Genomic DNA, 26,695 nt, shown 5'->3' with positions numbered 1-26,695 from the left:
ATCTTGCCGTAAAATTTGATACCTTGGCAATAAATATGGATGTGTGAACTATAAAAATGCAACACCAGTTAAGTAAAAGATAATGTTTGCTATACAAGGGATTTGCGTTGACAAGTGTGTGTTAGTGATGTGTATTTATGCTGGCGTGTCGCCGCGGGTAGACCTCTATAGCCATGAAAGTGATGACTTAAATAACCGATAACATAGGTTCCGATGACTTGAATTCCTATAGCCCAGATTCCGATTACCAAGATTCCGATAGCCAAGATTTTTAATTACCAAGATTCCGATAGCCAAGATTTTTAATTACCAAGATTCCGATAGCCAAGATTTTTGATTGGATATAATCCCATTAACCCAGAATCCCGATGGAGTAAAATTCCAAATGCATCTGTGAAAAAATTTTTATTCAGATAGGTGGCGCTATTTTATTGCAGCTCATATTTTCCATAATACTTTAAGACTGTTTACATCAAACGACAGCACATTATAAGGAGTAATTTAAAAATTTTTAAAGTTTTAAAATTTTGATTCTAATTCCGTATAGAACTAATTATATTTGTAATTAATTAATTAATTAATTTTAAATAATTAAATAGAAAGGTATAACACCAAATTAATAATGAATTTTTTTATTTTAAGATTTTTTAATTATTTTAATATAAAAACTAATCACTCAAAATTTATAAAATTTTATTTTTCAAATATACCATAGCTACTATTAACATTTTTATTTTTTTAATTAGTTCATAAAATAACTAATAATAAAATATTATTTTTTTAATTTCATCCAAAAACACCTGATGATAAAAAAATATCAATCTAAAATTTTATCTTAATAATTAAACTGGAGGTCACTAGAATTCATTATTAAAATATAATAAAAATAAAAATAATTAATAAAAACTATTCTAAACAGGCCATTTACGACCAATGATTCGTCGAGGGCCTCCCAGGTATATTGTACGAGCAATTCTTCGTAATTTGGCTCATCGTCGAGCTCCAACGACCCAATCGGCAGCCCACAAGTCACGCAATGCCCAGGCTTAACCGTATCGCAGTGCTGGAGTTGCATAATTTCGACGCTAAAAATCCAGGTGCACCAGCTGGACCAACTAACAGACAACGACGTAAGCATTACGTACGTAAAAACCGAGGCAAAAAGCAAAGAGGAGCAGTGAAGGGTGTAAGTAACAATTCCAGGTTCACCAGTTAAGCCAGTGGTGTTATACTGACAGGGACTGAGCCTGCTGTGATTCCTGTCCACTCAGGCGATAACCTCCCTTATGATCATTACCTCCGAGATATCAATATTCAGCCTGGGTCAATTGTTAAGCGACTGTACCGCGGACTCGCTAAAGGCCAAGAGTCAGTCGACATTCCGGCAAAGGGACACTCCTCCGAGCAAGTTGATAGTTACGAGCACTTGAAATTGGAAGAAGCGCATTTATCAGCACCACTTGCAGTAAATTTAGTCTCTTCTCTGCTTAACGATCGCCCGCACTCCTCTCAGACTGTCAAGGGAGTCTCTACAGCGGAAAAATCCATTATTATTATTACTGTTTTTATTATAAGTATATAATTTTTAATAAATACAATATATGAAGTTAGTTAAATAATTTCTCCGGAAGCGCTAATTTTGTAATATTATAAAAATTTGTTTTTTCAGTGAAATATAAATTAGAATAAATTTCAACATACTGAAAAATATATTGATTGAAAATGTATAAAAATATTGAATAAAATTTTTTCAATAATAATTATTTATCATAACTGTCATGATAAAAATTGAGTTATATTTTATTGTAACAAATTAAGTCATGTAAAGTTTTAATTTCAGTGACCGTAGCACTCACTTTATAATATTTTATTTTATTGAACAAAAATATTATTTTTATAAAATTACATTTGTTATTTTTGTAAATTCTAAATGTAAATTTTTTTGTTACAATTTATTTGTTATAAAATTCTTAAAATTATCAAATATATATTAAAAAATTTTTCATACATTAGCCGAGTTTTAATAATTTTTAAAAATTTTTATTAATTGAATTAAATCGAAAAATTTTTTTCAAAAGCTTGAAGAGCTCGAAAAACGTCATAAATGCAATTTTAAGTGCCTAGGTATGGAATTAGTGGGAAGTTGTAGAAATGGTCTTCATCAGGGTCAACTGTTTTCCTAATTTTTTTTTTTTTCTTTTTTTATTAACATAAAAAATAGAAGGAAGCTCTATGATATTTTTTTTTATTTTTTTTTTTCTAATACTACATTTAAAAACCAAAAAAATTAGAAGTAATAAAGCTTTAATTTCGTTAATGTTTGACCAACCTAGATCATTTTTAAATAACTATTTAAAGCATTGTATCTGGATTTCTCCATTATTAAATTTTTCTAATAGTAGCTATGGTATATTTGAAAAATAAAATTTTATAAATTTTGAGTGATTAGTTTTTATATTAAAATAATTAAAAAATCTTAAAATAAAAAAATTCATTATTAATTTGGTGTTATACCTTTCTATTTAATTATTTAAAATTAATTAATTAATTAATTACAAATATAATTAGTTCTATACGGAATTAGAATCAAAATTTTAAAACTTTAAAAATTTTTTAAAATTACTCCTTATAATGTGCTGTCGTTTGATGTAAACAGTCTTAAAGTATTATGGAAAATATGAGCTGCAATAAAATAGCGCCACCTATCTGAATAAAAATTTTTCACAGATGCATTTGGAATTTTACTCCATCGGGATTCTGGGTTAATGGGATTATATCCAATCAAAAATCTTGGCTATCGGAATCTTGGTAATTAAAAATCTTGGCTATCGGAATCTGGGCTATAGGAATTCAAGTCATCGGAACCTATGTTATCGGTTATTTAAGTCATCACTTTCATGGCTATAGAGGTCTACCCGTCGCCGCCTGCTGTTAATTTCATCAGAAACAAATTCGTAGTCAGAATGAAAACTACACGGCGTTAAATATAATAATATCTGTATATTGTGCGTGTGTGTGTGTGTGTGTGTAAATACATTAATAAAAAAAAAAGTGTGTGGTGTATGTATACGTAAATATATATCTAAATAAATCAGCATCAAAGTAAAGAGTACTACTCTCTGGCAGTACCGAGTTTGTACATAGTTATATATATATATATATATATATATATATATATATATATATATATATATATATATATATATATTTACAGCCGCAATTATCTCAGTGCATCCAAGACAGCAGAAACAACTAGACAAGACTGGCCAAAGATTAAGCAAGGAACCTCAAAATTATATATTTTATATTTAATAATAATAAACAACCGAGAGACACATTTAGTCCTGACGAGCCGAGTACCAGATACGGATTTAGATTCCCAGAGTTTATTTAAATTAGTACACCAGAGGATGGAATCTGACCGGAATCCTACCTGAAGATTTTCAAGGTTTATCATCAGTTACTACTATTTGGTATTGTAGATAATAACTAGTTAATTACCACATACACTAACTCTAAACAAATAAGGTGTCTTTAACAGTACCTTGGAGGTTATGTCGAATATTTATAGTTTGTGAAACTAGGCTGACATTACGAGTATTGTCCGTGGTAATGTTGACAAATAATAATTACGAATAAAATAAATTTTAAATAAATAAAAAAAAAAAATTTTTTTTTTTTGTAATAAAAAAAATTTTTCTTGCAGGTAGCAAAGATTGACTTTGACATGAACGGATGATGCCCGGAGGCAATGAACGGTATGGAGAGACATGGACATGGGCATAACCATTCCCATGCACACTCGCACCACCACCACCACCACCACCACCACCACCATCAGCCGCATCAACATTCTCAGCATCACCACCACCATTACCAGCATCACTCATCTTCCTCCGGCTCTGGCCAGTCGACGCCCCAGAGTTTCCCGCCTAAGTATGTCCACGGGCACGGCTCTCACTCGAGAGAGTCTCCGGTGGTCCCTCCGGGTGGCCAGGGAGGAGGACAACAACCGCCCGTCCAGAAGTTCAAGAGCTTTAAATTACTAGTAGATCCATTTCTCGTAAAAGGAGCGCAGAAAGTAATCAGGTACGACGGAGTGGTCCAGGGCGACCCGACGTGCCCGGTAGTGCAGCCGCGAGACCCCAGGTCTCAGCTGACGCGAATCTGGACGCGGTTGGAGCAGCTGGACCTGCCGGTCCCGAGGTTTAAAATAGACGCTAATTATTGCGGTGAGCCTCCACCGCTAGAGGTGACCTTTTGCCACCTAAATGACAATATAGACCGGACATTTTTGGGCGACATGGTCCAGAAGTTCGGGGTGATCGAGGAGCTTACTATTTATTACCATCCGGTGACTAACAAGCACCTGGGTATCGCGAGAGTCATTTTTGAGACTACCAAGGCTTCCAAGGGTTGTGTTGACAAGTTGAACAATACGTCTGTGATGGGGAAAGTTCTCCGGGTGTTTCTTGACGCGTTTGGTGAAGAATGCAAGAAGATTTACAACGACTTGACTAAAGAAAAAAAACCTGAGAAGAAAATTGAGAAGGAGGTTATTAAAGCCGAGCCTGAAGTGATCGGCAAGCAGACACCTGTTGAGAAGCCACCCGAGGAGCGTGATGATTATAGAAAAAAAAATACGAGCTTAGAAAAAAGTAGAAATAATGACAGTTATATTGAAAACTCCAGATTCGGAAAGTACAGAGACTACCCGACGCCTGGTGGCAGCACCAGCAGTGATTTAGGCTACGGAACCACGCCGAGTGATATTAATTACTCCAGCACCTACTCCCAGGGTTCCACGCCTGCTAGTTATGACTATTATTATTCTAGTTATCATCATCAGCCCAGCAGTTATGTCCCGGGAATCCCGGCGCCTCTTCCTCCGGCTCCAGTGGTTCCTACGCCGCCGATCCAACCCAGCGGGCCTGTCTGGTGGCCAGGGAACTCCAGCTACCCCATGTGGCCTTCCCACGTCGCGCCACCTGGAACAGTAGAGACGGTGCTGCCACCTTCTAAACCGCCTGCCAAGTCCAAGAAGGACAATAAAGAATCCCAGAGCCAGCCCTCGCCTAAAACTCCCCGGAATTCCCCGGAAGAGGCCAAGAAGACTTTAGACTTGGACACCAGAATCGCGATGCTGCTCAAGGACAAAGCCGGCGGGATGGCGCCACCGTTTCTGCAGTTCGGGAGCGATTCTGAGGAAGACAAAAAATCTCAGCAGCCTGAGGAAGAAATGCTGTCCAACCCTCCGAGTCCTTTTGTCTCGGAAGATGTTTATAAAACGTGTTTTGATAAAAAGACTGAGCGTAGTAAAGACCGCAAGAAGCCTCATGAGAATAATATTGATAAATTGGGTACTTTGGTAGACGAAGACCTGGGCAGTGTGATTAGTTCCAGCGAGGACGAGGCTCTGCTGGGCAGCTACAGTCCAGCTGCTATTGACGGAGAGCCTGAGCCTCCGAAAGATCCCCCGCCTCCTCCTCCGCCGGACGATGACAGAATGTCCCTTAGCTCGCTGAGTTCTGGGGATGAAAAAATTGAACAAGTTATTGCTCAAGCGGAACCCGCTAATCATTTGTACCCCGGGGGCCACTATCCCGGTCACCTGGCTTACCCGCCGCCCAGTGACATGTACAACTGGCCAAGGCCTGCTCAGTATCCGTATCCCTATGGAACTCCTTACATGCCGAGTCAGTATCATTCTTCGGCCGCGATTCCTGGGAATCAGACTGGCAATTATTATCCTAACTTTCATTCTAGACTCGCGATGGCCAATCATAATATTACTAAGGACAATCCTCAGGGCCCGACGATTAATGGGGTGCTTGATCGGGTGGTCAATGAGCTCAAGCAGATTCTTAAGAAGGATTTTAATAAAAAAATGGTCGAAAATACCGCGTTTAAATTGTTTGAAGTCTGGTGGGATGAGAAGAAAAATGAGAAGAGAGATGCCAGTGAGGAAATTCTTCTTGTTAGTGCGGTTAAGGAGGAGCCTGCTAAACCGACAACGAATTTCTTGGAGCAAGCGGTTCCAGCTGGGTTTAATTACGATAGCTTCAGCGGAGTTGGGCTCAGGGCTACTATGCCCAAGATGCCGTCGTTTAGAAGGAAGGTCAAAGCTCCCAGTCCGCCTCCGCAAGACGAGGACAGCCGACAGTCCGATAGGATGGACACTGAGCTTATTGACAGTGATAGTGACCTGGACTTCTCGGAGACTTCGCCTTCTAAACCCAAGAGAGCTATTTCCAGTGCCTCTTCTATTTCCAGCACGACTTCCACGGCTAGTTCTGGGTCTGAAAGTTCTAGCTCCAGTGATAGTTCTGATGATGAGGCTGATTCTGATAGCAGGCTGTCCGACCACCGGCCACTGGCACGTGATAGCCAAGACCCGGAGATTCTCATGGAGCTGGCTATCCTCAGGTCCTTGGACTGTCCAACTCCTAAAGGAAGGGAGACTCCGATACCCGACTTAGAGATTGGGTTAGATGATAGCTTGCCGGAGATCAATAATGAAGCTTCTCCGGTTGCTAGTTTAGTTAGGGAAGACCTGGAGAGTAAGAGAGCTAAGGTCCTTGAGGGTGAACCCGGCAGGGATATTCAGAAGATGGAGAACTCTGCTGCTGAAGCGCTGATGACTCTGGCTGGACAGGATAATATTATCAGGCACAAGAGCCCAGGGCCTATTCAGCCGAATATCATCAGGGCTATTGAGAACATGTCCGAGAAGTATATTAATAATGAACCTATTCTGAAGGAAGCTGAGAAGATTGAGATGTTCAGTGAGATTCCGACGACTGACTCAGAGGAAGAAGAGAGCTTGGCTATTCGTAGGTTGAGGTATCAAGCTGAGTCTGAGTTGAAGATGAATGGACAGCGGAGTCCTAGTACTTCTAGTTCTCAGGTAAATTATTTTTGAAGGGTATTTTTATTGATAGGGTTGATTAATTATTTATTTATTTATTTATTTAATTATGCCAAGACAGTTGACAAATGGCAAAGTTTACAAAATAATTATTGCAACAGTAGATACAATAATATATAACATTTAAAAATATAATTAAGATGCTTATAATTAAAATTTTTTTTTTTTTTTTGAAAATTTAGTAGTCATTTTTTTTAATTAGTATTTTTTCAAATTTTTTTAAATAATGATTTTTTTAACAAAAATTTTTAATTATTAATTTTTTTGTAAATTGTCAGGTATCCCAAGTGTTTATCGAACACTCATATTCTCTTCCACCACCAACTGCCGAACCTTTACCAGCACCACCATCAGCCCCAACGACGTCCCCTACAAAACCAAAACCATCTCCAGTAAAACCCAAGCCGGAGATTCCAAGAGAACCAACGGAGAAGAGGAAGTACAACAAGCACACTAAATTAGCGACGAAGAACCACGAGAAAATTCACGAGAAGGAAAATATAAATGACAAAATGTTCTCGTACGAGAAAGAAAGGTTGCAGAAGAGGTTCCCGGAAGCTCTGACGATGAGCTACAAGGAACGCGATATAATGGCGGAGATGGGAGTCTTGTACGAGTTCCTGACTCGCGGAATCGACCACGAAGACATAGAGTACCTGCGCCGGAGTTACGAAGCCTTGCTGGCAAACGACACTCAGGGCTACTGGCTCAATGATACTCACTGGGTGGACCACCCGGCGACTGATATTCCTAACCCGGCGAAGAGAAGGAAGCGCGACGAGGTGAGAATCCACGCGACGGGAAGCGCCAGGACTGAAGGGTTCTACAAGGTTGACGTCCGGGAGAAAATGAAGCACAAACATCATTATGCTCAGAGTATCCAGCGGTCCAATGATGTTGAACTGACCAGCGTTTATGCCACCGGGGAAGGAATGGCTAATGGGCCCAAAGGAAACCTCAAAGGACTTACTGGAAAAATGCAGGCACTTAGCAGAGAAGCTAGGAGTAATCAGAGAAGGCTACTTACTGCTTTTGGTATTGATACTGACAGTGATCTGCTCAAGTTCAATCAATTGAAGGTTCATAAAATTTATTTTAATTTTTTTAAATATTTAAATTATTTTTTTTTTTTTTTTAATTAATTTTTAAAATAATTTTTTTGATTATTTATTATTTTTTTTTTTTTTTTATTAATTTTTTTTTCAATTATTTTTTGAGACTATTTAAATTATTTTTTTTTGCAGTTCCGTAAGAAACAACTCAAGTTCGCCAAGTCCGGAATCCACGACTGGGGTCTCTTTGCTATGGAACCAATAGCTGCTGACGAAATGGTGATCGAGTATGTTGGACAAATGATCAGACCAATCGTTGCTGATTTCCGTGAATCTCAGTACGAAGCAACTGGTATTGGAAGCTCTTATCTATTCCGTATCGACCTGGATACTATTATTGATGCTACCAAGTGCGGAAATTTGGCACGGTTCATTAATCACAGTTGCAATGTAAATATTTTTATTAATATTTTTTGTTAAGGTAAAAGACCCAGTTATTGACCTTTTTAATTTTATTCTAATTAAAAAAAAATTATATTTATAAATTTAATAGTTGATTTCATTTTTTTTTTTTTTTAGCTAAAATAAAATTGCAATAGATGGGTCTTTTACCTTAATTTAAAAAAAATAATTTTTTATTTTTAATAATAAATATTAATCTAATGATTACAACTATAATTACAGCCGAATTGCTACGCAAAAGTAATAACGATAGAGAGCCAGAAAAAAATTGTGATTTACAGTAAACAACAGATCGGTGTTAACGAAGAAATAACGTACGACTACAAGTTCCCACTGGAAGACGACAAGATTCCTTGTCTGTGTGGAGCACCGCAATGTCGTGGTACCCTCAACTAGAGCGAGATAAGATTAATCAAAGACAGTTTAATAATAATAATAATAATGATAATAAGTTTGTTGTTATTGTTGTTGATGCTTACAATGATGAGTGATGATCGTCATCAAGATATTTACTGTTCCTCTCAGCTCTAATGATCATTCATCATAAATCGTGATCGTCATGAATCATATTCTCCAATTATCGTATATCCCACTCATATTTTTGTAAATAAATCCCCTATGTAAACATTTTTTAAAAATGCAATTTTCAAAATGCTAGTTGACGAAGTAATTTAATTATAAAACGAGGAGGATCCTTTGTCCTTTGATTAAAAAAAAAAATATATATATATATATATATATATATATATATATATATATATATATATATATATATATATATATATATATATATATATATATATATATATATATATAAATAATTGAGTAATATAAAAACAAATTTATGGTATTGCAAGTAATTAATTACTCGATGCTCAAAAATTATTACTTAATTATCATTAATGATTATTATTTTTTTTTTTTTTGTATATATTATGTTATTAATTATGTAATTGAAGTTTAAAATATTTTAGTGATGTGACAAACTCGGAAAAATCATCAAAGGTCATTTTTTGGCACACATTACTTTAAAATTTACAAAAAAATTTTTTGACTAATTTATTTTGTAAGAAAATTTTATTTAAAATTTAAAAAGTGGATTTATAAATTTATGAATCAAAAATAAATTTTTTAAATAACTATAATAAAGTTTCTAAAGTAGATTATATTTTCTATTTCAGAAACTTTATTTTTTTTTTAACTCCAAAATTTATGTAAAATTTAATTCAATTAAATAACAGTAAAAAAAATTGATTTTAAAATTATATAATAAAGGTAAGATAATTATATTAATTAAAATTTCTTATTTTTATTTAAATAATTTTTTTTTTTTTAATTTGAAATTTTATACATAAATATTATTAATTTATTGAATAATGTTAACAAGATATTTGATATTACAAAAATTAATTAAGTTGATCCTAAAATATTATAATTACTTATTATTTATTATTATTACTTACTTATTTGTTATTGTTATTAATTATTATTATTTTATATTAAATTGTTTACTGACTAATTGAAGCAGCTGAAGCTTCAGGCGTGTGACTGGCGTGAGAATTGGATCCATTACCAGACACAGAGTTGGAATTAAAAGCCTCTTGCTGAAACTGAGTAGCATTAATCCCAGGATTAAGCGACGAGGCTGTCGGCGCGATGGGATTCTGCATATCAAGCTGACTCTGAGCAATGTCTTGCAACGCGGCCTGGATGCGCTGCAAGAGAGCTTCGCCTTGGCGAACGACTTCTTCCAGCTGCTCGCCGGCTTCCAGGTTCTCTTGCTCGAGGCGGCTGAGACTCGCCACCTGGAGCTCCTGGGAAGACTCCTCGCTCGGCAAGCTCTCGATCAGCGTGTCGATGTCCTTGGCGCACCTGATGATCAACGTCGCGAACAAAGCCGCGTAGTCTTCTTGCTGCTGATGCGGCTGCGGAGTTCCTATTCGGTCGAAACCCGGGAACTTACTCGGGGTCGAGTATTGTTGGAGGATTCCTACGCTGTTGCAAAAATGCTCGGCTTGCTAAAAAAATTAATAATAATTTATAAATGAAAATAAAAAATTAATTTGTAAAAATTTTTTTGATAAAAAAAAATAACAGTTTTTAATTATTTTATTATTATTATTATTATATGTTTATTATTAATTAATTATTTATCATATAATTAATTATGTCAAATATGCTAACCTCAAAATAATAAAAATAATAATAATAAAAATTTAATTAATAAATAATGTTAATTTTCCAAAATCACAAAATAAAAAAACTTTGCAGATAGTTAACAATTTTAAGAATTTTTGTAACAAATAAATTAAGGCAAAAAAAAAATTGATATTTAAAAATTTTAAAAAACTACAAATGCAATTTTTTGAAACAAAATTAATTGCCAAAAAAATTTTTTAAATTGTCAAGTGATAGCTAACTTTAATGTCATAAAAATAATTGTTAACAAAAACAAAATTTTACTCCTGACAAGCATAAAAACAATACCTGATTAACTGTGTCTTGAAGTTGTGTCAAGCGGTCCGCCATTTTGAAAAAAAAACTATTTTCAAAAAATCTCACAATATTTATTTGTTTTTAACAATAAATATTTTATCAAAAATTCTTGCGTTTAATTAGTGACTATTGTTCAGATTAAGGTTATGTCATATAACAACTGCATGGCAGCAACGCGTTCACTTCTCCCCGATAAAAATTTTTTTTAATCAATCAATTACAAAAAAAAAATGCTTCTAAAAATTTTCACTTGTAATTTTTATTAATTTTTACATATCAAACTTTTTAATTTAATTCTTTTATAATAATTTAATTGTTATAAATATCTAAAAAAATTTTTATATATCAACTTCAGTGTCATTAATAAATTTAAATTCATCCCGCGTTACTACAACTTACACTTCCGTCCAGAAGAGGCGCTGCGAGCAATCTAGATGACAGTGAAGTTAACAACAAATGTTGAAAATTTTTTTAGAATTTTATACCGATTAAATTAATATAAAAAAAATTAATTAAAAAGTTCCACGTGTCAAAATTAATAAAAATTACAAGTGAAAATTTTTAGAAGCATTTTTTAATTGTAATTGATTTGTTAAAAAAATTTTTTAAATTGACAGCTGACTGCTAACTTCAGTATTGTGCAATCTGGTGACCTTGCTAGACATAAAAAAATTCTAGTAAATTTTTTTAAGCACAGAAAAATCTTGGCATAAAAAAAAATTAAAACTCTCTAGAAGTAACTAAAAAATTCTAGTAATTCTAATCGTGATTCATGATATTTACTGATGTATTCCGATGTGTGTCTGATGTGGAGCACACATTTCGGTAAAAACTATCAATGTCACAGTTAATAGTTGACAGTAGTAATATTAAATCCAATAAATAGTAATTGGTTAAGAATAAATGTCCGGTTGATAATCCAAATGTGAAATAAAAGTTCCAAGGATAGTGAAGTTTTATAAAAAAAAATAATTTAAATAATTGTTATGTCTAGTTGGACTTGTGAGTTTGAATTGCTGCTAAAAACGGTTGAATAACCACTAAAAAATTTTTATTTCATATTTAAACCTTAAAGATACTCGAGTAATTATAAAAAAAAAAAATCTAAGATGATGATGCAGTTTTACAAGGAAAAAATACTGTCACCTGGACAACTCAAGCGCTTGTCAGAGCATAAATACAGCTGCACGAGTGCTAGCTTGTTAGACAGTTATCTCCAACCCTGGTGGGACTGGTTGGTTAGCAAAGTGCCCCTTTGGCTGGCTCCCAATCTTATAACAATTGTAGGACTTGTTATTAATATTGCTACGACGTTGATTCTTGTTTATTATAGTCCTGACGCCAAGGCTGAGGTATGCTTATTTTTTTTTTTTTTTTTTATGAACATTAAGTTAGCTGACATTTCAAAATTTTTAGAAATTTTTTTTTTGGAAAAAATTTCAATTAAAAAATTAAAAAAAAAAAAATTGCACATGTAAAAAATTTAATAAACTATACGTGCAATTTTTTAAAAATATTTTTTTATTGCTAGTTTATAATTAAACTAGCAATAAAAAAATAATATAAAAAAAAATTAATATTAATTTAAAAAAAAAATTTTTTTTGGCTGTCGGCTAATTTTAGTTTCATATTTTTTTTTTATTTATTAATAAATTTTTAAGGCTGGTGATGATTAATTAATTAATGCTCCTTTTTTACAGCCACCAAGATGGGCTTGCTTCTTGTGCGCTCTAGGTTTATTTATTTACCAAAGCTTGGATTCTATAGACGGAAAACAGGCCAGGAGGACTGGATCTTCTTCGCCGCTTGGAGAGTTGTTTGATCATGGATGTGATTCTGTATCTACTGGTATAATCATTTTTAATTATAAAAATTAAGTTAGCTGACATCTGAAAATTTTTAGAAATTTTTTTATTGAAATTAATAATAAATTAAAATTAAAAATATTATTTTTAATAAACATTTAAAGGTCAGCAATTAAATATTTTATGCCGAGTCATTAAATTAGATCTAATAGAATAATTATAACAGAGTATTAAAAAAAAATTAGAGAGTTGATAATTGATTTTATATATTTGTTATAAATTATTTACACTTGCGTTTTAAATTCAATCTACTCGGGATATTAATATGATAAGGAGTAAATTGATAATGTGCTATTAAACTGAGGTTTTATTCTTATTTATTGTTAAAAGACAATAGAGTTATTTGATATGTGTATTATTAATTATTTTTATTATTGTTATTATTATTATTAATTGATTTTATTTTTTTTTTTTTTTTTTTTTAGTTTTTGTTGCGCTATCGGCATGCATAGCAGTGCAATTAGGACATTATCCTAATTGGATGTTTTTCCAGTGCTTTTGTGCGATGACACTTTTTTACTGCGCGCACTGGCAGAGTTATGTTTCAGGTAAAGTTAATAAATTTTACTAAAAAAAATTTTTTCCAATTTTTTTTTTATAATTATCCTGGAAAAAAAAATTTTTTTTTCATCATCTTAATAATATAGATAAATTCAGCCAAGCAAAATGATATTTTTACGCACTAATAATTTATTAAATTAATATTATTATTAGTTAATCTTTAATTTTTAATTAAATTTTGTAATTTATAATTTTTTTAATAATTTATAATTAATTAAAAAAATTTATGATTATCCAGGTTCACTGAAATTTGGAAAAATAGATGTTACAGAAGCTCAGTTTACCATAATCTCAATTCACCTGACGTCTGCGATATTTGGCCCAGAAATTTGGATGACTGAGGTTGTATTTTTTTCAATATAATAAAATAATCCCTTATCATTATTATATAAGCCAAAAATTCACAGCAACTATTTGTCATAATCAAAGCACTATAATATCTAGATGAAAGAAAGTTAGAAGCGCAGAAACGTCTGACAATGATCAAAACCCTGGGAGTCGCCGTAAAATAATCAAATTTAACCGAGAAAAGTATTTGTTTACAGATTCCCTACTTAAATGGCTTGCAATTAAAATATTTAATCGGTGGTGTAACAACCATCTGTGCGTTATCGAGTTTTAATTCGATGTTTACCGTTATTTTTACTGGCGGAGTTGGAAAAAACGGGTCGACTGTTGCTGTAAGTTCACGATGATTAAAAAAAAAAAATAATTAAATCCTGTTAAGAGAACAAATTACGACAGATTAATGAATTATTTAATCATTGTTGAAATTTTTTTTATCATATGTTTGCTGCTACTAAAAATTTTATATCCTCGAGGACAGGATATAGCATGGCATGTCAATACATAATTCCATTTCAACGCCGGCATATGTATACAAATATTTTATATTTCTTCTTAGATCATTTTTTTATAGCTTTATCTCCAGCCATTTCAATACTTCATATTTTTTAGCCTCATATATGCATTTAGTATTTAATTATTTATTTATTTATATGGGACTTGTTATTTTTAAATGATACTGTATTTATGGATATTTAACTAGATACATAATTAATAAATGACCTTTAATCTCGTGAACTATTGACATTTTTAAAAATATAAGCTCATTACGATGTTACACTCATCAAGAGCTTTCATTTGAGTACCCACATCAATTTTTCATATATTTATATATATATATATTATATATATGTATATATGAAAAATATATCAAAAATGCATGTGGGTACTCAAATGAAAGCTCTTGATGAGTGTAACACCCTGATCAGCTTATATTTTTACAAATATCATAAATTCACAAAGTACAATATAATTTGTCATATAAACATTTTTTAAATCTACATAATTACAGTATCATTACATATAATTAAATCAGGAATTGTCAGAGCGTATTCACCGGGCTAAAATAATATAAATACTTTCAAAAAATAATTTTATAATTTTTTCCAATAGAAAAATTTTCCAAAAAGAAATTAAAAACATTTTTTAATCGACGGAAAAAAATTTGTTTAGATCCTTGGAATGACTACAATGTCTCAATTGATATCCGGAATTTTTTATTGCGGATTTTTTTTAGTCTTCATAGACTTTGTAAAATCATTTTCGTCCGGTGGGATCGGCAAAAATGGTTCGACAATAGCAGTAAGTGATAAAACTCGCTGTGAAGAAATAAGCAATCTCTACTGTAGAAAAACTATTAGCAAAAAAAAAAAAAAAAAATTAACTTACTATTTATATTAAAAATAAATTTATTTTATGTTTTGAGTCATCTTAATGCTTATTGGGTATGCTGCTGAAGAATATAAAAAATTATCGCTTCCCACCGGAATTAAAAATAATAATTTAAAAATTTTCAGCTTATTTATTTTTTATAAATATAATTTATAATTTATAATTATTGTTTTTTTAGTTATTAGTTGAATAAATAATTATTTTTATGTTCAGTTGCCACTGATTGGCACAGAGCTCAAGGTAGTTTCGTTATGGTGCACTGTGGGAATAGCTATTTTACTTGCACAAAGCAGTTTATCTGTTATTCTGGGTGGTGGTGTTGGAAAAAATGGTTCAACCGTCGCCGTAAGTTTATAACACGAAAAAAAAGAAAATGAAAAGAGAGAGAAAGAAAAAATAATTTTTTAATAATTATTTAAGCACTCAAAAATTATTTTTTAATCAAAATTAATTTTTTAAATTATAATTATAATTATAAAAAATATATTCTTCAATTTACTCTATACGCTACGACATTCCACATTAACTTGATCACTTAAAAAAAAATTTTTAACAACAAAATACTGTTTTAATTTTTTTTTTTAATAAAAATATAAGTATTTGGCTGTGCTATTTATTTAATTTAATTTGCTTTTTTTTTATCTTTTTTCATTTTAATCATTTAATATAATTACATTTAATTCATACTTGTGATTCATAATAAATGCAATGTTACTAATTAGTTGAATGAACTGCATGAATTTTTTCTATTTCTTCTTTAATAAAAAAATTATTTTTAAATTTTTCTTGTGAATTTTTAAATTTAAATATGATTTATTAATTATTTTATTTTGTCCAGGGAACGTCGGTCCTGTCGCCGATCATACCCTTCAGCCTCGTCGTCGTGCCGGCGTATATTATTTATCGGAAAAGCGCGGATCAAGTTTATCAAAATCATCCAGCGCTTTATATTTTGTCCTTTGGAATGGTAGCTGCTAAAGTTACTAATCGTTTAGTCGTGAGTATTTTATTTAATTAAAAAAAAAATTTTTTTTTTTATTATTTAAGAGTGTAAATTAATTTTATTTATTTTTTAGGTAGCACATATGACTAAAAATGAAATGGAATATCTTGATACTGCGTTAATTGGACCGTGTATGCTGTTCCTTAATCAATATTTCAATTTCTACTTTGATGAGTACTATGTTCTTTGGTTGTGCTTTGTGAGTATTAATTATTGAATTATTATTATGAAAAAAAATTAATTAAAAAAATTTTTTTTAATAATTTATTCGTCAAAAAATTTCAAAATAATTTTTTTTTTATTTCAGATCTGGGTTGCATTTGATTTTTTGAAGTACAGCTCTCAAGTTTGTTTAGAAATTTGTAATCACCTAAAAATTATGCTATTCAGAATTCCATATTCAAATGACTCAGATAAAAATGGTACTAATAGGTTGCAACGGACGAAATCAACGAAAAAACATCACTGATAATTAAAGAATTAATTAAAGAAAAAAAATCTAAATGAATACAATAAAAAAATTTAGCAGGGATATAATTAAGATTAGCATAGCAATTTAATAAAATAAAAGATCTGTGATCGTACGGAAAAGTGCGTTTCGAAACCTGAAAAAAAATTTAATTTTATTAATAAAAAATCAAACTAATCATATTTGTATTTGGAAAGCGTTCGGAGAATACTTTCGGTCTAGATATAAATCATTTATTTATTTATGTTAGAAGAATCTGATGAATTTTTTCTTATTCTGTTTGGTCTTTCGTTTCAATCAAAAATTAATTCAGGTCACAATTTTATTAGAATTATTATTTTATTTAATTATTGTTAATTGGATTTAAAAAGCAACTTTTTTTTTTTTTTTTTTTTTCCACCTTGTAGCACAAACCTACGAAATTACTTTTAAAAAATAATCTTTGAAACTTATTCATTATAATAATACTCTGAATAATAATCTTATATTTTTTTTTTCTTTGTTTATGTCAAAATCATAATGAGATTAGTTTTTTATTAAATTTTACTGTTCAATTGAAATTAAATGAATAAAAAATGTATTTAAATTATTATAAAACAAACATATAATATATATTTCATATCTATTATTGTAAAAATGGATTCAATAGACCATATGTTATGTATGTACAAAATAAAGTTTTTTTTTTTTTTTTTTTTTTTTTTTAATAATTACAATTATTGTATCTATTATTTTTAATTCCAATTTAATTAAAAAAAATTTTTACCTCAATAATAATTTATTATTATTATTTTGTAAAAAATAAAAAATATTTATTTTATTTTTTTACATTATACATTTCAAGTAAAAAATTCACTTACTTATTCAAACCCATTATTCGTGTCTATTTCTTGACTATGATGTTTAAGATATTCTCTCGCGACAATACACTTCGTAAAATGACAACTACACGGTAAATCATGGTCAGCTTCATCAGGATTCAAAACCACCAGCTCTAAATTATATTTCCGCCTATCATTATCATTATCACGATTAAGCGTGACACGAAACGCGATTGGCTCTCCTTGTTCGACTTGGCAATTATTTGGGAGCGTAATCAGCGTTTGCTTCCAGTGAGTAGGAGGTTCAGAAGGTGAGGTTGATAAAATCAGATCATCGTGAAACTCGACGTCCCACCAGATGCAAACTCCCTCGAATTTGCCGTTTTTAGTGGACGGAAATACTAAATCCTGGCCACCAATAGTATTCAAGTCGTCTGAAGTCGCGGATTTCAAGTCAATCCACGCGAGGATTTTTTCTTCAGCGATTATGTCTTTTGGATCAACTAAAATTATTTCGGGTTTTGATGATTTTTGTTCTCTCATTGCTTTACCAATGCATCTATTAAAATTAAAATAAATAAAAAAATATAAATTTAAAAGTAAATCTTATTTTAAATAATACTCACGTCATTTTAACTCCATAAATATTTTCCCAGAACTCAAATAAATAAGGAACTTGACACGGTACAGCGTACAATTTAGCAATACAAGGAAAAATAAGTCCGTCTGATTTTAAAAATCGATCACGAGCTGTCAAAATTGTATCCAGCATTCCTTCGTGAACTAAATAGAAGCCCATCCACTCAGAAACTATGATGTCTACTTTTTCATCTATCTCCAGCTTAATATCCTCTAATTTATGAGGAATTATTTTAATAACTTGTTTGTAATTATTTTCATCAACTACTTGGTCAATGAGTTCTGATAATTTGCTTGCTTCTACTGAGTATACTTTAGCTGCTCCAGCTTGCGCGCAAAAAATAGATAGAATTCCTTGAACAAAATAATTTTTAATAGTATTTATATAAAAAATATTTTAATGAGACGAGAATTAACTGAGAAATATATTTGTTTATATTTTTACCGGTACCGGCTCCAACATCCATCACAATTTTGTTATGAAATAAATATTTTTTATCTAAAATAGCATTTTTATAAGCTGTCATACGAGGATTGTCACTCAGCATCAATCCATGGACCTAAAATAATTTTTATAATTAATTAATTGTCTAAATAAATAATTATTAAAAATGTTCCAAAAAGTTAGGTTAGTTTTTTAATATTTTTTTAGTAAAAATTAATCTATAATATATCAGATTACTTACCTCAAGGTTTTCATAACTCCTAAAATATTCATCAGGAGTCTCCATGTTTATTATTATTTAATTTATGATAAGTTTATTTATTAATTAATGACAGATTGACGCCGGTATTAATTAACGAACTTGATGTTATGATGTAGGAATTTAATTTCACGTGTGTACTTATTACTTACAGTCACGTGTGCTTTTACTAAACAAAGGATTCACGAAGCTTAGAACTATCTCTATCTCTATCAATTTATGATGATAAGTATTATAACACTGTTGACAGATAGTAAAAATTTTTTTGAAATTTTCAAGAAATTGAATTATTACATTTAAAAAATTATTAAATTATTAAATTAAAATAAAAAAACATTTAATTAAAAAATTCCACATGTGAAAATTAAAAAAAACTACAAGTAAAAATTTTTAGAAGCATTTTTTTGTTGAAATTAATTTGTTAAAAAAATTTTTAATCATAGTAAAGTTAGCGGTCAGCTGTCGACAGCTATAAAGTTGATCAACTTTAAAAATTTTTTTAAAAAATCAATTACAATAAAAAAATGTTTCTAAAAATTTTCACTTGTAATTTTTATTAATTTTCACATGTGGAATTTTTTAATTAAATGTTTTTTTATAATAATTGCATTATTATAAAATTTTAAAATAATTTTCAATGTCTTCCAACTTCAGTGAGTAATTATTTGTCTATTTTTTTACTTTGAAATATTTAACATGATCTTTTAACTAATTTTTTTATAATTTAAAAATTATTAGACAGTAGAAAAAAAAAAAATAAATAAATAAATTTATTTTCTTTCAGATTTGTCGCTCGAGAACTTAAACTTGACTTCTCCCAAAGTTATACTGAAACAAGCGACAATGACCTTATGTTTATATGTTTATTGCCCATCAATGTATGCAAATAACCGAAAAAGAACCATCATAAGATTACTCAACGACTCTTGTAGCAGCAATAAATTAACAATCCGCGAAGAGTTCCGCTGAAGAATAGAAAGATGCTATCTATTTAAGACGCGCGAAACAAAAATAGATTTTTATTTTTCTAAAAATTCAATAAACTTTTCTGCTGTTTTGTTATAAATCTCACGTAGAATAAAAAATAATAAGCATAAAGTAAAGAAAGAATTTATAAATCGCAATAAGGAATTCCGGTAAATCAAGGTAAAAATATCTACGTTTTAGCATGCTGCCGGCGAATTTAATCATTGAATGTACCGAGACTATATAAACAATAATTGGCTATTATTTTTTTCCAGTTGCCGTCCAATTGTCTGGCTTATCGCTAAATATTTTACATTGCTCGGGAGTTCTTGGTAGAAGCTCGAGTACGTGTTTAAGTAATTATTTCTATTATTTTTATATATATATATATTTTTTTTTTTTTTTTTTTTTTTTTTTGAGAAAAAAATCAACTAATGTGTGCACAAATATTTACGAAAATCATTTCAATTATTGAGTGCGAAGGTTCTAAATTATTTATTGAAAATAAATCGGCAAAATTGTGTGTAATTATTTTTAAAATTAAAGATTTGATTTTAGGTAAGTAAAATTTGTTAATTTATTAAATTTAAAAAATTTTTTTAACAAATAAATTATGACATTTAAAATTAAAAAAAATTAAAAATAAATTTGTTTATTAAATAAAATAAAAAAATTTTCAAGTATCTTTAATTTAATCTAAAAAATTATTAAAAAAAATTGCATTTATAATTTTTCAAAGCATTTAAAAATGAAATTTTTTAAATAAATTTTTCTTGCTGTTATTTATTTGTTAAAAAAATTATCAGATTTTTTTCAATTTTAGTATCAATTAAAATAAAAAAAATTTTTCTAAAATAGAATGAAGGATTTTACTGAAAGAAAGGTCACAAGGAGATTGAACCTGATTAAAAAGATAAGTTCTGAGCATCAGGACCTGATCACAATCCCCAGGTGGGGAAGCGATACTAAATAAGCTTGAAGATTATAAAAAACCAAAAAGAAGAAATACCGAAGCATGTATGTGACTTTACGTACTATAAAAGACTGGTGTATTTCAGTCTGATAAAATTCTCATTTAATAATTATCCTGTAAACTGAACAGACGTGTTTGATGTCATTCGATTCAAATTATTTATTCAGTGACTTTTAACTTTTAAAACTTGTTAGTCATAAATAGTTGAAATGAATTATATTTTATTGTTTATCGCGTTTATATTACCGGCAAACGTGTCTTGTTTTTTCCGAGAGCTATTATTTCCACGGAAGCCAATTTTGAACCGCGTTAGGATCAGGGATTCCCTTCAAGCGAGGCTTGCTGATAACACCGCTGTTTTGGACTTTGTAAGTTGCTTTAATTCATTCAATTTTATTTTATTTACTATCTATCAAATATTAATTATACATTGCAGATAAATTTGCGGCAAAAAAAATTATATTAAATATTTATCAGGTCGGTGAATATTATTGGTAATTTGTATTCAGTAAAAATTGTTGTAAAAAAGATAAATTGTTTAAGTCCATTAAGTTAGATTAACTTTTTTGTTGCAATTGTGTTAATTTGATCTACTTTACTTTATTCAAGGGTATTTTTTACAAATAATATTAATTGCAATATTGATAATATTGAAATTTAAATAATGAATTATTTAATTTTTTTTTTTATTGAAGAAATTAATTATTACAGATATAATTAAAAAATTTTAAAAGCCAATCAGATGTCGGCTAATTTAAATATTTTAATTATTAATTATTAAATTTTATTTTTCAACTATTTGAATTGATCTTATTAATTTAAATTTTTAATTTAATGTAAATAATTAATTAATTAATAATTTAAAATTATTCCAATTATTTTAAAAAATTTCAGGTAAGCCTGGTACAACAACACAATTACCCAGCAGAAGAGCACAATTTAACAACCAAAGATGGCTACAACTTGATATTCCACAGGATTCCCGATAGCCCAAAGTCAAAGTCATTAAAAAAAAAATCAGTTGTATTTCTTCAGCATGGTGTCTTTGGTTCCTCAGACTCATGGGTTCTTATAGGACCTGACAAAGACCTTGGTGAGTTTCTTCTCCCCCTGATAAAAAAGAATTAAAACCAGTTTTTTATTAAGTCATTACATTATTTATTTATAAAATAAATATTTACTCATCTAGACATTTTGATGCAAATACTCACATGTTGTTATAGCCTCATAATTGGAGATAGTTGGCAGAGTTTAATTATAAAAAAATTTTTTTCGTAAGAAAATAAGCGTCTAAATAATTGGTAGAGTATGCCTGGCGCATTTCAAGGTGGACCAGTGAAGTTACGGTAAAAAGCTACCTACATATGATCATGTTCGCGTGTATACGACAAATATATTTATATTAATAGAGGTGCAATGAGAACGCCAGAGCCTTGAACGTAATATTTTTTTTTTTTTTTTTTTTTTTTTTTTTTTTCAACTTTCATCTTCCATTTGCAGCTTTTATCCTAGCAGACCAAGGATACGACGTCTGGATTGGCAATGTCAGGGGTAACTCTTACTGTCGTTCACACCAAGAGCTGTCAACGTCAGGCCGTGATTTCTGGAAATTCAGGTTATTTATTTTTTTATTTTATAAAATAAATAATTAGATGTAAATATAAATAATTTTTTTTAAAAATTACATTTTTATAATTATAAACTCTAAAAAATTGTAAATTCAATTTTTAATAATTTTTTAGACTTAATTTATTATTTTACAAAAATTAAAAATTGTCAATATTTATTAATCATATTTACATTTACAACTTTAAAAAAATTTATAGAAGAATAAATTAATTTTTATTACGCTAATGGCAAGTAAATTTAAATTATACTATTCTTCTATGCGAATTAATGTATTTAAATTAGCAAAAGTTGTTTATTTATTATCAAGCCAGTAAATCTGTCTTTATTGCAGTCTCAGAATTTAAATTGCTGAAATTTAATCAGACAATAAACTTATTTGATGTACTGTTAGATAATAAAAATTTTTAATTATTTATTTATTTATTACAGTTACCACGAGATAGCAATATTCGACGTAGCTGAAATGATCGACTACGCTTTAAACGAGACAAACGAAAAATCGCTTACCTACATCGGTCACTCAATGGGTTCGACCGTGAGCTTTGTTCTTCTTTCGGAAAAACCGGAGTACAATGAAAAAATAAAATTACTGCTTAACCTTGCGCCAGTCGCTTACTGGAACGTTATCGCTGAAAAAGCCATTTATAGCGTTATATTGAAGTACAAAGATATGCTAAAGGTAATGTAATGATATAAAAATGTTAATTTAATTCAGAAATTAATTTAACTTTTTTTTTTTTGTAAAGAAATTTCTTGACTCAATTGAAGTTTATGACTTGTTGCCGCAAAGTTCGACGAATAAAATTCTGGCTAAAGAATTTTGCCGGGATAATCTTCCGACACAAGAATTATGTGTCGCTTTGATTTTTGCAAATGTTGGAATTAGTCCTTATCAGATTAATAAGGTATTTTTGTATTTATCTATTTATCTAAAATAAATAATTTATCTATTAATTATATTAATTACAGACAATGTTACCTTATATTTTGAGTTACGTTCCTGCTGGGAGTTCAGTAATGGTACTTGATCATTATGGACAAAATATGAGACAGAGTATGAATTATTTTTAATTAAAATTATAAATAATTAAAAAAAAATTTTTTTTAATTATTTAAAATTTTTAAATTACTAAAAAAATAATTTTTAAATTAATTACAGAATCATTTTGTCAATACGACTACGGTTTTATCGATAACTTCAAAATATATGGGAAGAAAAGGCCACCAGCTTACAATTTAAAAAAAATAACAACCAACGTCGCACTAATATATTCTGACAATGATTACTTCACTCCACTGGAGGTAAAATAATAATAAAAAAAAAAAAAAAAAAAAAAATATAAACAATAACTAACAAATAATAATTACTTCCCACAGAATGTATTAGAGCTGAAGAGAAGATTGCCAAATATCGTGTTCTTCGGCAAAATAGACTACGATACTTTCAATCACTTAGACTACCTCTTCGCTCAGGACGCTAAGGAGCTCCTGTACAATAGAATAACAAAACTTATTTCTCAGTATTAATTACCAAGTAAAAAATAGGCTCGTTATTTAACATAAATAATTAATAAGTGTGGCATATAGTGATTAATTACATTTAATGATTAATGAAGCTAACATCTCGATAAAAACAATAACAAAAAAAAATTATTGTCAATACATGTAATAATTTTTTTTAGCAATAATTGTAAATGATATACTGGATAAATTATTTATATGTCGATATCTTCGATCTAGTATAATATTTTCTATAACTAGTTGCTTATATCAGTGTAAAGTACGGTTTAATACTATAATTTAATGATTATAAAAACACATCATAAACGTATAGTGGTACACACTCTATTGCACAACCTAAATCACACTATCCATTTCACATCTCCAGCTATCTTCTTACAAGTGAAATCATTTCGTGGGTTACTTTTGAGAGGATCAATTCTCTTTATTTATTTATTGTGATATACTGGTATTAACTATGCCATACACCCGTTCTAACTGTATCATATTTATCTTATTTTTATCTTTAATATATTCAGTGAAATTGTTATGGTGTTTGAACTTGCTTCCGCAAGAAAGGATGTTGAAAGTTCGAACTCTTAAAGAAGCTAATAGTAGCAATACTGTATTAGATTTTGTAAGTTATTTTATTTATTAATTATTGTAAGAATTATTTTTTAATCATATTTATTTTAAATAATTATTTTTAAAAAATAGCAATTTTTATTTTTTTTTTAATTTTGAAATTTCAATTTCAATTTTTTTTTTTTTTTTTTTTTTTTTTTCATTTTTTTGCCATAATTTGTAAGTTATTTTATTTTTAGTTATTAATTATTGTAATAATAATTTAAAAAAATTTAATTTTAATCAAAACTTATTTTTAAAAAATAACAATTTTAATTTTTAAAAATATTGAAATGTTAAATTTTTTTTTTCTATAATTTATTTATTAATTATTGTAATAATAATTAATTAATATTAATATTAATTAATTAAATTTTTATTTAAGATTGGAATAGCTAAAGAATTTGGATATAAAGCAGAGCAGCACAATTTAACAACAAGCGACGGATACATACTGCAGATATTTAGAATTCCAAAGGGAAAATTTCACTATCAAGAAGAAGGAAATGGTAAACCAGTTATTTTATTAGAACACGGGCTTCTGGCTTCAGCTGACATTTGGGCAGCGCTTAGACGATCTCTTGGTGAGTTAATTTAATTAAATTTTACTTTACAAAATTAATTATAAAATATTTAATATTAAATATTAATAAATTTTTCTCCCGTTTTTTTTAGTGTACGTTCTGGCTGATGCTGGGTATGACGTCTGGCTTGGAAATGTACGGGGAAATTCTTACGGTCGTGCTCATAAAACTTTGTCACCTGAAGATCCTAAATTTTGGAATTTCACGTAACTATATTTTTTTTTTTTTTTTTCATTATTTCTTCTTTCGAAATAATAATTAATAATTAGGACAATATTTTTACATGATAAAGTAAATCATAAATTTAGCACACTTGTAAGAAGCCTCTCTCTCTCTCTCTCGTTAGTTACTTCTGAGACTCAACACGCTGCAATAAAATTTTATGTGTTACTGTAAAAAAAATATCGTTTGTAATGCAAAAAATTCAAAGTAACATTTCTAATATTTATTCAAGGATATAAAATATTTTTTTTTTTAATTTAAATATCTAGCTGCTTATAAAAAAATTAATTTATAATTTTTTAAATGCATATTAATTATATTTAAACAGCAATTTCAATAATACTTATTATCATTACAGTTTTCATGAATACGGTGCAATAGATTATGCAGATACAATAGACTACGTACTTAAAACAACGAATAAAACTACTCTAACTTACATCGGTCATTCAATGGGAGGAACTTCAATTGTAATATTGCTGTCTGAAAGACCAGAATTCAACGAAAAATTGAATGTAGCAATTACTCTGTCGCCTACTGTCTATTGGAAGAAGAAAGACCCTTTGAGGAATTTATTTACAAGCACATTTTACCGAATTGGAGTATCTAAAATTTTTTAATAATTAATTTTTAGTAAATAATTTTTAATAAGTCAATTGAGTGCTAACTAAGATAGTTGATTTATTTTTTTTGCAGCAAATGATCGACCCCACTGGTATGTCCGAGTTTTTGCCTCAAAGCACGTTGGTCAGGAACTTACTCACTAATTATTGCGAAGCTTTAAATCTTGTAGATGCTTGTATTCTTATACTTAAATTATTTCTTGGATTTGATGATGAGCAAATGGATAATGTAAATTTTTTTTTTTTTTAATTAAATATTAATTTATTTTTTAAAAATTAAATATTAAATAATTAAAAAAAAATTAAATATTAATTAATTTTTCAACACTTGATATTTTATATTATTAATATTAATTTTTTTTAGAGTGAAATGATATATTTATCAAATTATTATCCATCTGGAACTTCAACAAAATCAATGTATCATTACTATCAATGTGCAATAACTGGTAAAAATAATTATTTTATTTTATCTACTAAATAAATTAATAGAAATAAATTTTTTTTTTCAGGTGAATTTAGTAAATATAATTACGATAAAAAAAATATTAATTATTATAATCAAAAAGACCCTCCAGCTTACAAAGTTAAAAATATAATTGCGCCGATGGTAATTTTTTACGGTGAAAATGATCCACTGAGCACTTTGATAGACAACAGAGAATTGATAAGACGCGTGACAAGTAATGTCACTCTAATAAAAATAGACTACAACAAATTCACTCATTTGGATTTCGTGATAGCCAAAGACGTGAAAAAATTCTTCTATGCAAAACTTATCGACGTACTATCAAAATATAACTAAGATTATTTTTTAATAACTAGATAAAATTGTAA

At 29.3% G+C, this 26,695-nt stretch overlaps 6 protein-coding genes across 13 annotated transcripts; 4 read left to right on the top strand and 2 right to left on the bottom strand.

Annotated features, from left to right (window-relative positions):
- The first annotated feature begins 146 nt into the window (after window positions 1-146).
- On the top strand, window positions 147-1,582 carry LOC141533386 (uncharacterized). Its single transcript, XM_074252259.1, has 3 exons — window positions 147-496; window positions 920-1,130; window positions 1,239-1,582. The coding sequence occupies exons 2-3, from the start codon at window positions 1,037-1,039 to the stop codon at window positions 1,580-1,582; spliced, it is 438 nt and encodes a 145-aa protein (XP_074108360.1). The 5' UTR covers window positions 147-496; window positions 920-1,036.
- Window positions 1,583-2,997: 1,415 nt separating this feature from the next.
- Set1 (SET domain containing 1) lies at window positions 2,998-9,099 on the top strand. Of its 2 annotated transcripts, none has more exons than XM_074251875.1 (6): window positions 2,998-3,132; window positions 3,215-3,448; window positions 3,707-6,907; window positions 7,207-8,007; window positions 8,173-8,430; window positions 8,665-9,099. In XM_074251875.1, the coding sequence occupies exons 3-6, from the start codon at window positions 3,752-3,754 to the stop codon at window positions 8,836-8,838; spliced, it is 4,389 nt and encodes a 1,462-aa protein (XP_074107976.1). In that variant the 5' UTR covers window positions 2,998-3,132; window positions 3,215-3,448; window positions 3,707-3,751; the 3' UTR covers window positions 8,839-9,099. The 2 variants fall into 2 exon arrangements, with proteins under 2 accessions (XP_074107976.1, XP_074107977.1); XM_074251876.1 differs by having other exon boundaries at window positions 3,215-3,609.
- Window positions 9,100-9,726: 627 nt separating this feature from the next.
- On the bottom strand, window positions 9,727-11,103 carry Med21 (mediator complex subunit 21). The gene is made up of 2 exons (XM_074251874.1): window positions 10,930-11,103; window positions 9,727-10,460 (listed from the first exon to the last, which is right to left on the bottom strand). Exons 1-2 carry the CDS (start codon window positions 10,969-10,971, stop codon window positions 9,951-9,953), a joined length of 552 nt encoding a protein of 183 aa, XP_074107975.1. The 5' UTR covers window positions 10,972-11,103; the 3' UTR covers window positions 9,727-9,950.
- Window positions 11,104-11,767: 664 nt separating this feature from the next.
- Window positions 11,768-16,750, top strand: Bbc (choline/ethanolaminephosphotransferase 1 bbc). 6 transcript variants are annotated; one of them, XM_074252243.1, is made up of 10 exons: window positions 11,768-12,290; window positions 12,639-12,786; window positions 13,229-13,351; window positions 13,603-13,706; window positions 13,910-14,044; window positions 14,883-15,011; window positions 15,315-15,446; window positions 15,940-16,098; window positions 16,178-16,303; window positions 16,412-16,750. In XM_074252243.1, exons 1-10 carry the CDS (start codon window positions 12,048-12,050, stop codon window positions 16,571-16,573), a joined length of 1,461 nt encoding a protein of 486 aa, XP_074108344.1. In that variant the 5' UTR covers window positions 11,768-12,047; the 3' UTR covers window positions 16,574-16,750. The 6 variants fall into 6 exon arrangements, with proteins under 6 accessions (XP_074108344.1, XP_074108345.1, XP_074108346.1 ...); XM_074252244.1 differs by lacking the exon at window positions 13,910-14,044; XM_074252245.1 differs by lacking the exon at window positions 15,315-15,446.
- LOC141533374 (protein arginine N-methyltransferase 6-like) lies at window positions 16,570-19,863 on the bottom strand. Of its 2 annotated transcripts, none has more exons than XM_074252246.1 (6): window positions 19,586-19,863; window positions 18,720-18,977; window positions 18,479-18,593; window positions 18,021-18,387; window positions 17,434-17,953; window positions 16,570-16,709 (listed from the first exon to the last, which is right to left on the bottom strand). In XM_074252246.1, exons 2-5 carry the CDS (start codon window positions 18,762-18,764, stop codon window positions 17,434-17,436), a joined length of 1,047 nt encoding a protein of 348 aa, XP_074108347.1. In that variant the 5' UTR covers window positions 18,765-18,977; window positions 19,586-19,863; the 3' UTR covers window positions 16,570-16,709. The 2 variants fall into 2 exon arrangements, with proteins under 2 accessions (XP_074108347.1, XP_074108348.1); XM_074252247.1 differs by lacking the exon at window positions 19,586-19,863 and adding an exon at window positions 19,419-19,545.
- Window positions 19,864-19,984: 121 nt separating this feature from the next.
- Window positions 19,985-26,681, top strand: LOC141533394 (uncharacterized). Its single transcript, XM_074252267.1, has 16 exons — window positions 19,985-20,261; window positions 20,562-21,044; window positions 21,571-21,769; window positions 22,177-22,291; window positions 22,735-22,984; window positions 23,052-23,210; window positions 23,275-23,359; window positions 23,465-23,607; window positions 23,683-23,829; window positions 24,239-24,442; window positions 24,815-25,013; window positions 25,105-25,219; window positions 25,594-25,837; window positions 25,932-26,087; window positions 26,223-26,307; window positions 26,371-26,681. The coding sequence occupies exons 2-16, from the start codon at window positions 20,886-20,888 to the stop codon at window positions 26,661-26,663; spliced, it is 2,553 nt and encodes an 850-aa protein (XP_074108368.1). The 5' UTR covers window positions 19,985-20,261; window positions 20,562-20,885; the 3' UTR covers window positions 26,664-26,681.
- The last annotated feature ends 14 nt before the right edge of the window (window positions 26,682-26,695 follow it).

The sequence above is a fragment of the Cotesia typhae genome, unplaced genomic scaffold, assembly GCF_013202065.1.
Source record: "Cotesia typhae breed Kobodo isofemale line unplaced genomic scaffold, CoteBio_Ctyphae contig_83, whole genome shotgun sequence".
NCBI lineage: Eukaryota > Metazoa > Arthropoda > Insecta > Hymenoptera > Braconidae > Cotesia > Cotesia typhae.
Note: the sequence above shows the minus strand (reverse complement) of the source record. Positions and strands in the feature narration are given on the sequence as shown.

Coding starts and splice junctions, on each gene's coding strand:
- LOC141533386 (XM_074252259.1), top strand. CDS start 1,037: ATGCCCAGGCTTAACCGTATCGCAGTGCTGGAGTTGCATAATTTCGAC. Junction 1,131..1,238: donor ACCAACTAACAGACAACGAC/GTAAGCATTACG, acceptor TTATACTGACAG/GGACTGAGCCTGCTGTGATT.
- Set1 (XM_074251875.1), top strand. CDS start 3,752: ATGAACGGTATGGAGAGACATGGACATGGGCATAACCATTCCCATGCA. Junction 8,008..8,172: donor TCAAGTTCAATCAATTGAAG/GTTCATAAAATT, acceptor TTTTTTTTGCAG/TTCCGTAAGAAACAACTCAA. Junction 8,431..8,664: donor TCATTAATCACAGTTGCAAT/GTAAATATTTTT, acceptor CTATAATTACAG/CCGAATTGCTACGCAAAAGT.
- Med21 (XM_074251874.1), bottom strand. CDS start 10,971: ATGGCGGACCGCTTGACACAACTTCAAGACACAGTTAATCAG. Junction 10,461..10,929: donor TTCAAGACACAGTTAATCAG/GTATTGTTTTTA, acceptor TAATTTTTTTAG/CAAGCCGAGCATTTTTGCAA.
- Bbc (XM_074252243.1), top strand. CDS start 12,048: ATGATGATGCAGTTTTACAAGGAAAAAATACTGTCACCTGGACAACTC. Junction 12,291..12,638: donor GTCCTGACGCCAAGGCTGAG/GTATGCTTATTT, acceptor CCTTTTTTACAG/CCACCAAGATGGGCTTGCTT. Junction 15,012..15,314: donor AAAATGGTTCGACAATAGCA/GTAAGTGATAAA, acceptor TTTTATGTTCAG/TTGCCACTGATTGGCACAGA.
- LOC141533374 (XM_074252246.1), bottom strand. CDS start 18,764: ATGGAGACTCCTGATGAATATTTTAGGAGTTATGAAAACCTTGAG. Junction 18,388..18,478: donor GGATGTTGGAGCCGGTACCG/GTAAAAATATAA, acceptor ATTTTGTTCAAG/GAATTCTATCTATTTTTTGC. Junction 17,954..18,020: donor ATTTATGGAGTTAAAATGAC/GTGAGTATTATT, acceptor TAATTTTAATAG/ATGCATTGGTAAAGCAATGA.
- LOC141533394 (XM_074252267.1), top strand. CDS start 20,886: ATGAATTATATTTTATTGTTTATCGCGTTTATATTACCGGCAAACGTG. Junction 21,770..22,176: donor AGGACCTGACAAAGACCTTG/GTGAGTTTCTTC, acceptor TTCCATTTGCAG/CTTTTATCCTAGCAGACCAA. Junction 26,308..26,370: donor CTATCAATGTGCAATAACTG/GTAAAAATAATT, acceptor TTTTTTTTTCAG/GTGAATTTAGTAAATATAAT.